At 38.2% G+C, this 17903-nt stretch overlaps 1 protein-coding gene across 2 annotated transcripts in view; it reads left to right on the top strand.

Moving 5' to 3' along the window:
• LOC145987841 (zwei Ig domain protein zig-8-like) overlaps positions 1 to 17903 on the top strand; it is a 1141735-nt gene that overhangs the window by 1065038 nt on the left and 58794 nt on the right. For both annotated transcript variants that reach the window (XM_083122583.1, XM_083122584.1), the window contains one exon: positions 6775 to 7077. In XM_083122583.1, the coding sequence (XP_082978709.1) occupies positions 6775 to 7077 (303 nt within the window). The remainder of the gene's footprint in view (positions 1 to 6774; positions 7078 to 17903) is intronic.

Genomic DNA, 17903 nt, shown 5'->3' on the forward strand with positions numbered 1-17903 from the left:
TCAAGTTTAAATAGCAAATATCTCAAAAATGTATTTTGGGGTTGCTGTAATCTTTAAATTTCTTTCTTGGCTTGTTGACAATTTGTGTTACAATATGTATGGCCACATTTGCAATGTCAGAGGAAGTGGTCGGATGAACACGCCACAAAACCAGAGGTTCTAGCTTCGAACCCTGGTTAGAGCTTCGACATATCATTGTGTCTGTCCCTTCATCTGTTGCTTATGATCGCGATTAACTCAAATATATAAAAGCAACGTAAAATAAATAAAATAGGAAAAAGAATGTGAACTCGAAAGAAAACCGTACGTCAAGGTAAATTAAATAAGTGTGTTAGTGTTTGTGATTATGGACACACACACTACTTGAAAATGCACATTCATAATGCAGTTAGTATCTAGGGGTCTCGGGTTAGATAACCGGTGGAGGCAAATTGCAAAGTGATTCGGATACAACTTGAAAACTCTAGGTGCAATTCCGATTAGCCTACCTGTGCATGAATTTGACTTCAAAATTTAAACAATCAAATAAACAATGCAATTAGTATAATTTACCCCTCTGGCAGTCAGCCCTTCGTAACTTAGGGTACAATTGTTTCCAGCTTTCATTCAAGATCAGGCTCAATGTGGAAATTTAATAGGACACAACGACCTTTCCAGCACAAACTCTGTACTCCTAGAACGACGCAATAGTTTTTGACTGTTTAGAATGCGGCTCAGGAGTGTAGTTTCCGGTCGGTAAACACAATAGCTTCGCACGCGATCTTAGATTACAATAACGAGGCAGTGGAGACACGTTGGGAACCAAAGTGCAAATGCCTATTAGTGGTCCCAGGAAATGGACATCATGAGGGTCGAATGCTGTTAATTTGGAATACTTGGATTGCAAGTTGTAAGGAGATCGCTTGCACTTGTGGAGGTCAGCAGGCTAACGAGGCTCTGGTACCAGGACCTGCAGGCGGTATAATCCTCTGTGGATCTCGTGGTGTGTCCTAATCGTGTGTGTTTGTTATTGTCCTCTCGCCAATTTCGTCTTAATCACCTTTCATCCTCATCTTCGCTATTAGCGAAAAGTGGTAGGGACTCCCCGATGGCATGGTGTATCTCAGTTGCCCTGTAATCAATGAGTTCCTTGTTTGATACCCGGTGGTGGTTCGTATTGCAGTTTAGCTTCTCCTTGCATAAAGTGAAGTGAAAAACAAACCCAAACAAAGAAGCCAAAAGAGACAGAAACGTGATGTAAAATAAATAAAAATAACAAATTGGGGGGGGGGGGAGAAACCACCTATACCCACCCACCTTTTATGGCGTTATTGTGACTGATTATAAAGGACAGACAGTAAACAAGAATGCTGTGCGTGTGGCTGCTTGAAAAGTGGGTTAGGGCTGGAATAAAGTCTGCGCAAAGTGAAAAAAATCGTAGTGTATAAACAATCTGCTTTCTGTTGCGAATAAGAGGTAAAAAAGAAGAAAGATACAGCACGAGAGATTCGAAGGAAAAAAGAAAGCAAGTAAAGATGCTCTTCCTCCAACCAAAGAGGCTTCCAGATAAAGCCTCCTTCCCATCCATCTCCCTCGGCGGGTAATCCGTTAGCCTCTCGAGCCTCCTGGTCACGATTCCAACTTCTGACATTTCATAAATTCCGCCCAAACGACGAAAACACTGAGGGAATTCGGATTACGGGGACTCGGGGGAGAGGGTAGAGTTTGACCAAAGCTCAACATATCCACTGGGCTTTAGGTTACAAGCGTGGCGCGTGGAGTCTTACCGAAGAAGTTAAGTGTATTGAGCGTTCAGATTTATTCAATACCTGTCAATTTTTAGCTCTCACTGTCTGTATGTTCACGTCGTGACGTGTTTAGCCTCTACCAGAGTGAACAAAGTTAATTTTGTGTCCAATTGGGTTGGACCCGGACCACTCTACGATGTGGCTCCTCCTGAAACCGGATCAGGTCCTCTTGATAACTAGACCCACCATCTCTTCGTATTTCAATTCATTCTGCATGCACATGCTCCTGTCTCTCAATTTTTTTCATAAATACTTGAACGAGTAAATGAAGAAAGCACCACAGCAAAAGATATGTACACTCTGTCTCCGTAATCTGTGGAGCAACGATAGAGAAGGCGAGTGGGCAGAGCAAAGTAGTGCGCGCTGATGGAAACGACTGGTAGCTGTAGCCGCGTTTTACCCTCTATTCAACCACTTCCCCTCTCACGCGTTTATTGGTCGACCCTCCTCGAGTCACAACTTACGCAGAGACTTGTCGTTCGCTTGCTCCAGATATTGCCGGGACGGAGTGTAGTGTGTTACAATCAAAATCTGTTTATTCTAATTTGTTCTCATTTCAAAATTAATGTACTTGGAGTTCAAATATATAAACCCGAAGTAAGACTAGGTGGACACGTTCGTTGAAAAATTAAGTATACTTCGTCTTCCCTGGCCACAGACAGATCGCATAAACACTTTCTTGCAACCGCCTAACCCGTGTCACGAGAGGAACAATAAAGAAATATTCTGATTTTAACAATCAGAGCCTGATAAGTTCTTCTGGTTCGTTGATACGTTACCTTACACTGCATGCGCATGACTTTCCAAGTAGTAGCAAATGATAACAGAGGGCATTTTAGTGAGAAACCCTGTATTTGAAAATACAACTCAATGAAACTAATAAGTATAAGTCAAAATAAAGTTTTATGGGTATTTTTGTAATATGTCTAATAGTCTAGATGGATATTACTAATTCGCCAAGTGCACGCAAGCAAAGAAATAGCATAGCGCATTAGATAGTTTCAAAGCTAGCAATGCGCATGCGCGTGGAAATGTGAGAAGTGAAGGGGAATGCAAGGTGATAAATACTATAATCACGATAGGATGAGGTGGGGGAGGTGTAGATCGCACAGGAGAAAGCACAGTGTGATTGGTTGATATGCAGTCAGTCAAGTGAGTGAAATATTGCTTTCAGACAGAATGTGGTAGATCTTCCCTACCCATGACAGCATGCTACATGGGGACTAGCGGTTTCGGGTATCCGGTAGTGTTGAGGTACAAAGAGAGATGATGACGATGATAAAAAAATTCCCAGTGTGACTCGTACTCGTTTATACAAATTAGTAAGATTAGTAAGATTTATACTTTCCAGTTCCTCTTTCAATGACATACATTTTGAAGCAATAATTGTAGTTGTTCGAGAGATGTATTATTTTTTCACTGGTTCTTTCACGGACACTAGGTATATAGTAGTATGGGAAAAGCATAGCGAATTTTATAAGAAAGTTGTTGTTGTAAACTATATCAGGAAGAGTTATCATTAATGTAGAATGACTGACACAGTGAGTAATACCACAAACGATTGTTCAAATTTATGGATCGCAAGCCCAAAAATTCAGCTGCCTTAAACTCTTAAGCTTGATTCACATATACGCTCAAGTAACGCTCAGATCACCCTCCGCTCAAATATTGTTGAATGATTTTTAAATTGAAACATTCACACCTAGCGGTCAGGTCAAGGTTCGCTCCCATCACGCTAAGCTCGAACTTCGTTCACGATCAGGTGGAAATAATATTTGACCGGAGCGTGAGGGGGCGGAGCTTGACTTTGCCGAAGCTTAATCGTTGATGTGAACGTGTGTATCGTTCAACCTACGGTTCAGTAGCAGTCTTCAGTCCCGTTGCAGACGATACTTTACCCAGTTTTGTGCGTAAAACATGAGCGGTCAGAAGTCAAAGACGTATTGAAACACAGAGAAAGGCGAGTAAAGATAAAATTGATTAAAGGGGGCATTGCGCAAAAAAATCCAAACATATTTTGCTCTCAATGCTGTTTGTAAAATAGCGGTCAAAATATGCGATTTCATGAACTCGAGTAAAATAAATTTAAGAAAAAAGTGACTGAAACAACCAAATTACAATTATAGCCAATGAAAAAAATTCAAGAGAGGACTAACCGCAAATATGATCCATGAGCACTAGTTGTAATGACCTTTTTTGCATGAATTAAAATCCTTAAATCAAAAAGCTAACCTGTTGACGGTCATATTTTTCCGGACAACAAAATTGTCATTTGTGTGTGTACAAAGGGAAAGAAGGTGCTGGTTGACCATCTGCCAAGGGAAAAATATCATTCTTGATATCTAGCTCCGAATCAAGATTAACAACGAACTTGTTCTTCGTTTACGGAAAAAGATACAAAATTATTCCGTTTTTTAGTCGAGGAAACTGAAAACTATACAAAATGATTAGTCGAGGAAAACGACTTTTCACAGGATGTGTGTAACAATCGGGTCCTTGAAACTAGGATTATAACCTGGTGTTTATCTGTCACGTGTTGTGTCGGAAACTATCTGATGATAGCAATGGTCAACAATGTCTATATGAAACAATGAGCCCGAAAATATTCATGGCAAACCTAGACCGACAAAGTAGTGTTTCGCACTGTTGACAATTAGTTTGCACATTGTAGCTGCAAATAAACTTTTGCCGATTTCAAACCGAAATTATATCAATAAACAGTATTATATATTAATAGCCGACCTCTGTGGCCGAGTGGTTAGCACAGCGGGCTACGACGCCAGGTGCCCCGAATTCGATTCCCGGTCTGGGCATGGATGTTCTCTGTGATGTCCATTTCGTCATATCACAACGCATCCTCATCTTCGTAATTAGTCAAAGCTGGCAGAAAAGCGAAGTAAATCAACTATATCAATCAATACCAGTTTTCGCAATTCTCTTTCTTCTTTTTTTCCTCCTGAGAGGGACAATTTTCCCTGGGTCCTTCTCTCTTCTGCATCTGCCGATCACTGTTGCCAGCTTCGCTCTTTGGGAGCCAGATCTGGCTCTTTCGTGCACTCGTTTGGCTGTGAACTATGGCACACGCCCCCTGCCCTACTATGATGCCATCACTGACTCCGGCTTACATAGACAACTTCTGTCATAAGTACACATTTTATAAGTATACGTGACGTGATATTGTTATATTGGCTGCTTCGCCTCACCCCCTCTTACATCCCAGCTACTTTTACTCGTATTCATAGCGCCAGTCAATTTTGTTTATCTCACTGTTACACGTTAGAATGTATCAATAGATTCGTTTTAATTTAATAGTCCCAGAAATAATAATATACATTTTCTTGGTCTTCGTATTCAACAGCTTCTATACTTTGATATTTTACAACCACATCGAATTTTGACGACTACGTTATTCCGTTTTGACCCCTTTCTGTGAAGTTGAAGTCTGTGATATCCTAAAAATCAAATTCCCTAAAATTCTTACTCTACAATTGTAAGCCAGATATATCGCAACAGAAAGTAGACAAAATACCCTACAACCCTCACTCTAAAAATTCAAGTCATAGATATCGAAACAGGGAGAAATCAAATTTCATGAAATCTTTACTGTAAAAGTAAAATATTTTGAAAAATTGAAAATATGATAATTTTTAGGTATTGGCATAAAAACAATCTTCACATTTTATAAAAAAAGGTAATATTTGAAGGTTTTTTATCTATCTTTGCGTGAAATCAAATTAGAACAAAATATTAGCAGAAGGAAATGAATCGAAACCGGGAACTTTGTTTCCAAGGGAACAATATATATCTTGAAGTTATCACTCTCAGGCATTTTCAATTTACGTGATATTTATCCAATATTAACTCATCTTGGACATTTCTATAATTTGTAATCTCAAAGCCAGTTTTTACATGTTAGTGTTTCCATACATTAGTCTCTGCATATCCTTGTTTTGTAACCTTATATTTGTCCAACCTCCTTCTTCTTCGAACAACTAGTCCTTTTCTTCTTTACATACATGCCATTTATTATAATTACATATGAGTTGTCAGATACTATTTTACTTCCTTCGTCTTATTTCAATAATGTAAGAATGACGTAAATAGCATTTTTTTTTAATATTCCAAGCTTTAATTGCAGCTATATTGAAATTATATCATTAACCTGAAGGAACCTGAAGACTCGGTTATTATAATTTTCGTGTGTTGTATCAAATGACCTTCTAAACAAGGAGTAAAATCTAATATACAACTACGATAGTGCATATTTGTTCCCTACCAAGTTCTCTGTCACTACCATTTTCATATTAGCAAGGGTTAAGCACTAAGTATTCATGATTTAATAAATATAATCATATTTTCGGTTACTAATCAAAGTGAAATTACTTTGTATTTTTGGTTGGATTATTTCAGTGGCCAGATCTCACTAGTCTGTTAATAAAATTGACTTAAGATAGCATTTGTAAGCTTGGATCAACACACTCGCAGACAAAACACATATATTTCATACCAGCAACTACTATGCCGAAAAATAACGAATTGTAACTCTTTAATTCGATAGAATACAAAGTTCCTGCGAATTCTTGCTTTAGATCTTAAGATATCGTAGCAGGAAGAAAGGAACATTCTATTGAATTATTTCTTAAACTTTATGGTAGCGATATCCTATCACAAAGAAAAGAAAGTTATATACAATTTTTTGTGTAAAGTTTAAACAAAAAAAATTAAGGAAGAGATATTCAATCGAAAATAAATTAAAAATAAAATTATCTAGAATTCTTAGCGTAAAGTTCTATCCAGATATTTAAGCTGGTGATATCCTATCAGAAAGAAACGAAAACGATCTAGAATCCTTTATGTAAAGTTTGAGAGAAAAGTGTAATCCTCCGATATCCTACCAGGAAGAAAAGCAAAATCCTCTGAATTCTTGCTGTAAAATTGAAGCAGGGAAAGCAAAGAGATAACATTTTTTTTCTTTCTTTTCTTGCAGCCGCACAAGCAAACATCTTGGGTGGCCCGGAGGACATGTATGTAAAGAAGGGAAGTACCATCAGCCTCACCTGTTCGGTCAATATCCATTCCTCGCCTCCCAGCTCGGTCCAGTGGTACCACGGGTTGAACGTGGTGGATTTCGACTCCCCGCGGGGGGGCATCAGCCTGGAGACGGAGAAGACGGAATCGGGCACCACCAGCAAGCTCCTCATCACGAAGGCGATGGTCACAGATTCCGGCAACTACACCTGCATGCCGTCGAACGCCGAGCCCTCCAGCATTTGGGTCCACGTGTTAAACGGTAGGTAGCGCTAGAGTGGCATTTCAAACTGTCTCATATTCTTGTTCGGATAGGCATGGGATGCGTAATTGTAGGAAGGGTTTTCGTCTGATATTTGAAAGATAATTCTGAAAGTTAAAAGTGGCGCTTTGAGTGGTCGACTCACGATACCACCGCCTACACGCAGAACCCAACAAGTGACAATTTACAACAAAATTGCACATTTAGCTGCGTCAGTTGATACATTAAAGTGAAATTTTGTTATCTTTGAAATGATATTGTCTGATCTTCCCAATTGATGCATTTTAGTGCATCACGCAGAACACCATAAAAGTGCCCTTTTATGCATTTCTGTGTGTATTTTGGCACACTAAAAAGTGCATCATTTGCAGTTTATGCACGTTAATGTGTTATTGGAGTAAATATATATATGTGTCAATTGACATGTTTTGGGTTCTGTGTGTGCGTGTCAGTTGCACTTACTCATTGCTCATCTCCACACTGAACTTGACCTTAACAGACAGACAAGCGATGCGGAATAGGAAACAAACAAATGTAAATAAACCGTAAATTAAACGGAAATATTAATTTGTTAACGTCTAATAATAATAACTAGTGACATAACAGCCCGTAAGTGCCAGTACCTACCTACAGACTGCCGAACTCCCACCAGAGGTGGCTGGCCACCGGTCTCATACACAGGCCGAAATCTCAGGAAAAGTTCTCACGCTTCCACCTAGGAGATTTAACCCTGCGCGTATCCCGTAGCCGGAGCCCAAAGCTTGCACGGCCAAGGTGTGGATCTTGCTAACGTCTGCATACCGTCAATTCGGAAGTTCCTAATATATTTTGATCAATGAAACATTTCGTCATTCATGCAGTGATCTACAAGCACGCAGAAGTGACGGGAAATGACTAAAATACAATATAAATGATTTTGAATTCGAAACGTGTATTTCAGTAACGATATTGCATTATTCAGAGTATTTTCTTCTTTTTTGCGGCTAATGACTTTACTTGTCAAGAGATGTTTGACTCTTATTCTCTTATCGGGAGAGATGAAACTCTGGTTTCGTTGATGCCTCGCGGATAGCGTTACTTTATTCAAATCCCGTTATTGACCGTCGGAATAGATATATTTATCAATGATCACTTATGCATTTGATTTACACGATTTTGGATTAAGTTCTTGTCATTTTCTGGAAAGTCACTGTCGAGTGCCGATACCCTCTTGTCCGTTTCACATCTATATATGACCCCCTTGGAAAGGTTTCTCGATAGCTCCGTTGCTATGCCCTGTTGTTATCTAGGTTGCTAGGTCCTGTTTTCGACTTGTCTAGAAGATGACATGTGTCACTTATTTCAGATGTAGCTATATATGACGGGTCATTCCACAGACGTACATCACCAACGTTTCAAACCAGTACAGGCGATTAGCCGGGGGGTGGAGGATAGTAACTCCCCTCTTTTTGCCACTTTTGCCCCCCGCACTATGACCTCTTAATGCTAAGCCTTGTCTACCAAGAGAAAGTAAACTGTCCTTGCCCCACAGTTTTGGCACCCAATCGCCGCTACTGCTTCAAACTAATATATTATTAGTAGTATATGCCTCGCTACGTCATACTTGGCAAAATATGACGTTTGTCCTAAAACATTAGAACGCAGTTTCACATCTAAATTGCATTGACTGTGAACCAAGCAAATTGCAGATTTGGAATTTAAACTGCATGAAGTCGAGAAAGCTGGGTCTGGTGCGGGCCTCATCTAGCTGCTAACAGTCATTAAAACTACTAAGAGCTCTAAGCCTGTCGCTTCTAACCTGACCACATTATTAGAAGGAAGAATTGAATTAGAATTCCAGGTTAGGAAATGTTACTTTAGGAGCGCCAGCTTTAGATCTCTTAGCAATTAGCTTTAGTGGCTGTTAGCAGCTGGATGTGGTAAGCACCAGACCCAAGAAAGTCTCAAACTAGCTGTAGCTCTTTGACAACTATTTTAAAGTTTTTATGTGAATGTTGCTACGTCCCCGGCTAGGAGTATGAGCACTCTTCTACACCCAGGGCTTGCTGGGTTTAAGTAATAGTCTTAATATCGCATAATTAACGATTTATTAACAGCAATAGCTTTACTAGAAACTAGTTAACAACACACGTGACTCCATACGTTTAAAATACACTTCCACGACGATACTTAGTTTACACAAACCTTACAGAAACCAATCTTTTAATAAAATTCCAGCTCTGCTATTTCCAACAGATTATAAGCCATAAAATAGACACAATATTATCACAAAAGGACTTGCAATAACACAAACTTAAACTTACATTCATGTCATCTTTCCTTTGTATTTTTTAACATCACCCCAAAGAAGAAAGAAAATCTCTAACTTTTCCCATCGTTAGCAACTCGCTTAATTTTGCGGAGTTGCCAACCTCGCCCAGAAAATTATCATATGACCATACAGGCTCTCCTATACAAGTGATAACACTAGAAATCTACTTTAACCATACATGCCGTGCTATACAATGAACGAATAACATTTGGTTAAATGAACATAAACAGAACTAATAAGCAGGGACCTGTAACGTAACGCAATTCATTGGTATTTGTCACCGTTCCGCGTTATTTCCGTACCGAGTACCGCGTACCGGCCCAAGTGCTGTGGACCGTTCCAAGGAAAATACCAGAACCTCTTGGTAAGGCGAACAGTAACGCTTCTGCTATACCGTTCCGTTCGTACCCGAGAGTGCTTCGGGGACGACAGCTTTGGGTACACAGAGTGGAACGTTAAAATACCCGTACCAGAAAGCATGGAACTTGTTCCTTATCTGAATGCCGGTTCCGTTACGGTACGTACCTCTCCTTAGAATCATACCGGTACAAATTCATGATGGGTATATCTGAACTTTAGGATCGGGTACAATTGTAACAAAATCTATTTTCAGCAAATCAAATGGGTATTGAATGGATCAGAAAATATATGTCACGTAACTCTTCATTTTAAAACTTTAATTGTTGAATTCTTGAAAAATCGATAAGAACTAATATTAATTGAGGTTGTAGGCAATAAAATATAAATTGTATTTATATAAATAAATATGGAATCGTGAGATTTGTTATTAATAATGTTACTTTTATATAACCAATACACGTAATATTGGGTGCAAGGTGAACATATTTTTTAAAAAATATTTTCAAGCAAGATATTGAAAGTTCGACATAATGATAGTTTATGTAATTAGAATATTACCAACTAATAATACATGTGGAAAAAAGGGAAAGTTAATGTACGCCATATTGAGAAATGTTACCATCTAATTTACAGATCTGAAATTCGGGTTGACCTGCCATTGCCAATCAAAATTATTTTGGTAAAATTGGAAATTAGACGCCATATTGAAAAATGTTACTTCTTAAGATAGAGAAGTGAAATTCGGTTTGGTGGTAGATCTTGCTAATTAGTACATGTTAAATCAACATGATTGTGGAAAACCGGAAGTTGATGGACGCCATATTGAAAAATGTTACTTCTTAAGATAGAGAAGTGAAATTCGGTTTGACGGTAGGTTATGTGAATTAGAGCATGGCAAATTGACATGATTGTGGAAAACCGGAAGTTGATGGACGCCATATTGAAAAACGTTACTTCTTAAGATAGAGAAGAGAAATTCGATTTGGTGGTAGCATATGCTAATTCGTGTATGGCAAATCAACATGATTGTGGAAAACCGGAAGTTCATGGACGCCATATTGAAAAATGTTACTTCTTATGATAGAGAAGTGAAATTCGGTGTGGTGGTAGATCTTGCTAATTAGTGCATGTTAAATCAACATGATTGTGGAAAACCGGAAGTTGATAGACGCCATATTGAAAAATGTTACTTCTTAAGATAGAGAAGTGAAATTCGGTTTGACGGTAGGTTATGTGAATTAGAGCATGGCAAATTGACATGATTGTGGAAAACCGGAAGTTGATGGACGCCATATTGAAAAATGCTATTCCTTAAGATATACGAGTGAAATTCGGTTTAATGGTAACTTATGGTAATTAGTGCATGGCAAATAAACACGATTGTGGAAAACCGGAAGTTGGTGGACGCCATATTGAAAAATGTGAAATTTGGTTTGATGGTAGATTATGGAAATTACAGCATGGAAAATCAACATGATTGTGGAAAACCGGAATTTGGTGGACGCCATATTGAAAAACGTTACTTCTTAAGACAGAGTAGTGAAATTTGGTTTGATGGTAGCTAATGGGAATTAGAGGATGACAAATGAACATGATTCTGGAAAACCTGAGTTTGATGGAATTCATATTTAATTTTTAATAAATAAAAACTAAATCGACACTGAAATGTATTTCTTTTTTAACATGCCGTCTATCAACTTCCAGTTTTACTGACATCATATGCATTGTCCATGTTCGAATTAGTAAGCGCAATAATCTAACCGAATTTCACTTCTTCATCTTAATAAATTGCATTTTTCATTATGCCGTCCATCGACTTTCGGTTTTATAATATCATATAAATTGACCATGTTCTAATTAACATAACCAATCACCAAAGGAAAGAGGAATATTAAAGTAAATTTTTCCGTTAACGTCCGGTTTTCCCTAATCATGTTGATTTCCAATGCAGTAATATCCATAATATCATAAAACCGAATTTCACTCCTCTATCTTAAGAATTTACGTATTTCAATATGGCGTCCATCAACTTCCGGTTTTCACAATCATGTTGATTTGCCATGCTCTAATTCCCATAAGCTACCTTCAAGCCGAAGTTCACTTCTCTGTCTTACAAAATAACATTTTTCAATATGGCGTCCACCAACTTCCGGTTTTCCGGAATCACGTCGATTTTCCATGCTCTAATTCCCATAAGGTACCTTCAAGCCGAATTTCACTTCTCTATCTTAAGAAGTAACATTTTTCAATATGGCGTCCATCAACTTCCGGTTTTCCGGAATCACGTCAATTTGCCATGCTCTAATTCCCATAAGGTACCTTCAAGCCGAATTTCACTTCTCTATTTTAAGAAGTAACATTTTTCAATATGGCGTCCATCAACTTCCGGTTTTCCACAATCATATTTATTTGCCATGCTCTAATTCCCATAAGCTACCTTCAAGCCGAATTTCACTTCTCTATCTTAAGAAGTAACATTTTTCAATATGGCGTTCATCAACTTCCGGTTTTCCACAATCATGTTTATTTGCCATGCTCTAATTCCCATAAGCTAACTTCAAGCCGAATTTCACTTCTCTATCTTAAGAAGTAACATTTTTCAATATGGCGTCCACCAACTTCCGGTTTTCCGGAATCGCGTTGATTTGCCATGCTCTAATTCCCATAAGCTACCTTCAAGCCAAATTTCACTTCTCTATCTTAAGAAGTAACATTTTTCAATATGGCGTCCACCAACTTCGGTTTTCCGGAATCGCGTTGATTTGCCATGCTCTAATTCCCATAAGCTACCTTCAAGCCGAATTTCACTTCTCTATCTTAAGAAGTAAGATTTTTCAATATGGCGTCCATCAACTTCCGGTTTTCCACAATCATGTTTATTTGCCATGCTTTAATTAGTATAAGCTATCGTTGAACCGAGTTTCACTCCTCTATCTTAAGAAGTAACATTTTTCAATATGGCGTCCATCAACTTCCGGTTTTCCACAATCATGTTGATTTGCCGTGCTCTAATTAGCATAATCTACCTTCAAACTCAATTTCACTTCTCTACCTATTTTAAAAGTAATGGGGCCTACTGCACATGCCTCCTAGTAACAGGTTGCCTGAATGACGAATATCGACCTTCTGCGCAGGTCGTTGTAATTAGTATAATATACTTGAGCTTGTTGAAACTAATTGTTTCTATTGTTAATAGTTTGCCAGAGTGACGGTCTTCAAAATTTTTGCATAGCTGATACCATTATTAACAAATTAATGAAAGATGAACTAGATAGCATTTATACATATTTTTCGGATAAATAAAATCCAGAAAGATCACGAATTACTTTTTTCTAAAGTTATTATAATTAGTTTTAAACAAAGAAGTGTATATTTATCGGTATTCCATTTGCTGCTGTGGAATGTTGATTGACAGTAAACTGTTATGATACGTACTGTAAGTTCCTGTTACAAATGTTACCCGCTTCATCCATTTCTATCCACGTACCGGTATTTTAATAACAAGCGCTGGTCATTGTGCTTCAGTACCGGTTACCAACTTGTGGTTCCATTTCGTACCCGGTAGCCACCTTTCAGGTACAGTATGTACGGGTACGATCGTACCCGTTCCATCCGAGACCCGTTCCACTCAGTACCTGAAGCGAATGGGTCGTTAAGTAACGGTACGCCTAGTTTACCCAGGTTGTAGGTAGGTCCAATCTGTCCGGTACTGTGTGGAACGCCAATGGCATTGTAACGCATATCGATAGTTCCGTTCGTAACTTGACAGCGTTACAAGTTGGGTTACGTTACAGGTCCCTGCTAATAAGTCTTTTGCTACGACAAAACACGACAATGTGTTTTTTAGTCATTTTAATGCACATATGATACATACGTAGCTGTGAGAAATTTATGGTGTGGATTGAAAGGATATTATGAACCGCTATAGATTACTGTTTTGCAAACCCTTGCTACATAAAGAAATGTAAAATAAAACACTAATAACAATGGCTAGTTTCAATTTTCAACGAGAGAATGCTGTCGAATATATACAATTTAATTTTCTGCTGGAATCCAGCATCGACATCTGCCTTTCCAAATCATTTGCGTTTTATTGTTAAATTTGGGATTCCAATAAACCGTTGCTTTGCCAATCTACAAATTTCAGTGCAATGAGCGAGCCTGGGGGAAAGAATGGAAAACAAGCTTCATCAATTAGAACGCAACATATACATGGAATACGTAATGGCAACCCATCAATTATGTTAACACACAATTACTAATGCACCCGTGTTAGGTTTAAATGAATTGGCCGTGTGAGTGTGCGTTCATTCATTCATTTTGATAGAAATAATTGACGTGGTAATGAATACCCATCCGTGCATGCAAACATAGGAGCTGTATTGTTTATAAGCGTTCACTCTGCAGTATTGAATGCGGATAGATTTAAGTGGATGACACTCGCATGCGAAACTTTGTTATGTGGAAATACGGCGGCGGGTTTGAAATGACGAAAAAGATAGCGTCGAGTAACGGCTAACACTGTCGCTTTGTTTTCAAGATATCCGTAGTTCGATTCCCTATTCTGAGGCATTGCATAACATGCCCCATCGGTACGAGTAGAATCTTGCCCAGACTTGTCAGAACTTGCTTCTAGATTTTGTTGAGAAAGAGGTTTTTACACAGGATGCGGCCGTGGCTCACCTTGAGGGAGGTGAATGAAGGTCGGGGCAACATGAACAAAATCTAGAACCAAGTTCTGACAGTTTGGGCAAGATTCTACTCGTACCGATGGGGTATGTTACGATTGTACAGTCGTTCCTATTTTAAACTATTGTGTCAGGAGGACGCTCTGAGAAAGGTATTCGAATTTTGACCTCTCTGCCGCGTAGTACACTGGAGAAAGAGAATTCTTGCTTCCCAACGGAGCATAGGTACCTCAACATATAACCTTTGCTGAGCTTGTTCATCAGAATGCTGGCTTCTCCTCTACAGCCACGTCTCTTTTTTTGTCAGTGACATAGTGATTATTAGTTTTTTACGTCTTTGCAATTGTTCATGATAAGGAGTTCGGCTAGAAAATAGATTTAGCTGAAATATAAAGAAGGTCCGCACTGCGAGGTAATTTCAGCTCAATGTCTCACAACAGAATTTGAAGCGTCCACAGAAAATTGATTGATTTATTTGACTTATTTTACTTCCCTTTTCTGCCACTTTTGGGCTAATCGCGAATGAGTGATGGTGTGATGAAATTGATGAATGGGCACTCACAAACAAATATGCCCCAACCGGGATTCGAATCAGAGACACCTGCGTTGTAGCGCAACGTGCTCCGCCACGGAGACCGGAAGCTATTAGAAAAATATTCTTCTCCGGTCACATTGAAACTGGACAATCAATTTCAATAAATGACAAAACCATTCAAGTATTTAGCTGCTACAAACATTTGCTACGTCATCGGCTAGGAGTATGAGCACTCATCTACACCCAGGGCTTGCTGGGTTTAAGTAATAGTCTTAATATCGCATAATTAACGATTTATTAACAGCAATAGCTTTACTAGAAACTAGTTAACAACACACGTGACTCCATACGTTTAAAAGACACTTCCACGAAGATACTTAGTTTACACAAACCTTATAGAGGCCAATCTTTTAATAAAATTCCAGCTCTGCTATTTCCAACAGATTATAAGCCATAAAATAGACACAATATTATCACAAAAGGACTTGCAATAACACAAACTTAAACTTACATTCATGTCATATTTTCTTTGTTTCATTAACTTCACCCCAAAGAAGAAATAAAATCTCTTTAAGTTTCCCATCGTTACCAACTCGCTTAATTTTGAGGAGTTGCCAACCTCGCAGAGAAAATTATCATATGACCATACAGGCGTCCTATACGAGTGATAACCCTAGAAATCTACTTTGTCCATACAGGCCGTGTTATACAATAAACGAATAACATTTGGTTAAATGAACATAAACAGAACTAATAAGTCTCTTGCTACGACAAAACTTGGGTCGTTGCACATTTCAGCTGAAAAGCTCTATATATGCGGAAGTTACACCGATATTTGAGATTTACCTACCTTTTATACCCGTCCCTTCTGAAACACTCATCAGATTTAAATGTTTTTATTAAGAGTTTCCAGCTCTGGTGATATACATCTACATACTCTTAAGTTTTGCTCCTTAAGCCTTAGCCTGTCTTTCTAAAATTCCTAAAAATGTTATTCTTTTTCACTTATGTTTTTTGGGGCTGCAATTACTATAAGTCCGTTTCGGTACGCCCTTCATATCATCAGTGTGTGTGTGTGTAGTGGGGGGGAGGGGATTATACCAATATACTGATTACTAGCCATGCACTGGGGATAGATCCGAATTCCCTAATTTAAATTGCGAGTGCAGTTCTAATTAGCCCATCTGAGCGTAAAGTGGACACACAAATTTTCACGTCTTCAGTTTTTATGTTTGTATAAAAATATGTATGTACAGGCCAAAGTTGGCATTTTATATCGCTTTGAACACATAAATTAATATTTGATGCTGTGTCTTTTCCACCGGCTTCGCTTGACGCTGTTGCTGTTTTATCTGTTTGTAATTGTGTTTTGGAATTGGCCCATATCGACAGATGATAACTGAGATAATTTATGAAATGTAGGGGGTTATTTGCTAATTTCTGACGTTCGGTAATTTTATCAGTGTAATTTTAGGGTTTTTGAGATATCGACATGTAGTAAGAGCAGATGTTACTAATGATGTTTATGAATACTAAATAATTGCTACTAATTGGTAGGTATATAAATCCATAAGAATTATACTTTCGTTACATATGACGCCTTGCCTTTGTGAAGGATATGTGTTTGTTTTGTTTATGTGTGTAATGTTAGTTTGCTGCCAAGAGTTGGATCAAGTAGGATACCCATTGCACGTTACCTTTTTAAACTGTAGGTCCAGTGTCGATTAGCCTATCAGATCATAAAGTGGATATAAAACAAACAAACAATATGGCGGCAAGCTTGATTAGTGGTTTATCCAGTTTGCACCGTGTTCGATGTAAAAGCATCCCTGGTTTGTCTCCGGTGAAAATAAAAACAACGGAAGGGTGATGGAAAATATGTCTAAAAAAATGGATGGCAAAAGCTTTATTGCCGAAAGGGTGAAAATGAAGACAGATGGATTTGTCACCCCTTGATAACGACCCATTTGCAGTAGCTGCGTGATGCCTTTGCTAAGAACTCTACATGTCATAGCCAGGAAAGTTGTGTTGCAGAGATTGGAGGTCCCTTAAACCCTATATTAAATACTCGGACGCAGGCAGCAAAAATTACAGTAATTGATGGACAATTGCTGGATACAATCTTTCTGGAAATTATCGTAACATCTTGATGAAGAAATACATTAATTAATCTATGGCCGTGGTAAGGTCTTCTCTACTGCGTTCCTGTCCTACTACACTCTCTCTGGCCTAATCTCTGGAGCGTGCGAACGAAAACAAGTCTGCGCAAGTAGTGACTCAAGAACGGTCGATCAATGAACGCGGCTGCAGCTACCATACGTTTGCAGCGGCATGCACTGCTCCGCTTCTCTCACTCGCTTTCTCTCCTTCTATAGCATTATGCGTGATACACAGATTCCCGAGACAGGGTGTATGTCCTAAACATGATGTCTCCATTCTTATTGTTGTACATTATTTTATCATATAAGAGATATATTTATATGTTACTTGTGTTTATTCAAGTGTCTTAAGTTATTTTATAAACACTTTCAATTTGCAGACATCATCTTAGAACTGGATGTCAACAATGCGTAACAATATTTACTGTAGCAGCATTTGCATGAATATAATGTTATATTCAATATAAATTGCAAAAATGTTATTATATTTTTTGAAAATAAGTATTATATAACAATTCTGTGTGCGAATATTATGTCAGATATCACATTTATAACTTTTAAACGTAATATACTAGGTTTCGAGGAAGGATGATTAAATTATTCCATGAGTTTACTCAGTATTCGCCTTAAAATTGCAAGAATTTTAGATAAAATTAAAATCACGTTTAATCGTGAACTATACCTGATAGAGAAAATCTAAATACAGATTTGAAATCAGCGCAAAAATTTGCAATATGAATCAGAACTTTTTCCTCCAGAAAAAAGAAAAAGTT

This window comes from Lepisma saccharinum, chromosome 5 (assembly GCF_977018435.1).
Source record: "Lepisma saccharinum chromosome 5, izLepSacc3.1, whole genome shotgun sequence".
In the NCBI taxonomy this organism is placed as follows: Eukaryota; Metazoa; Arthropoda; class Insecta; order Zygentoma; family Lepismatidae; genus Lepisma; species Lepisma saccharinum.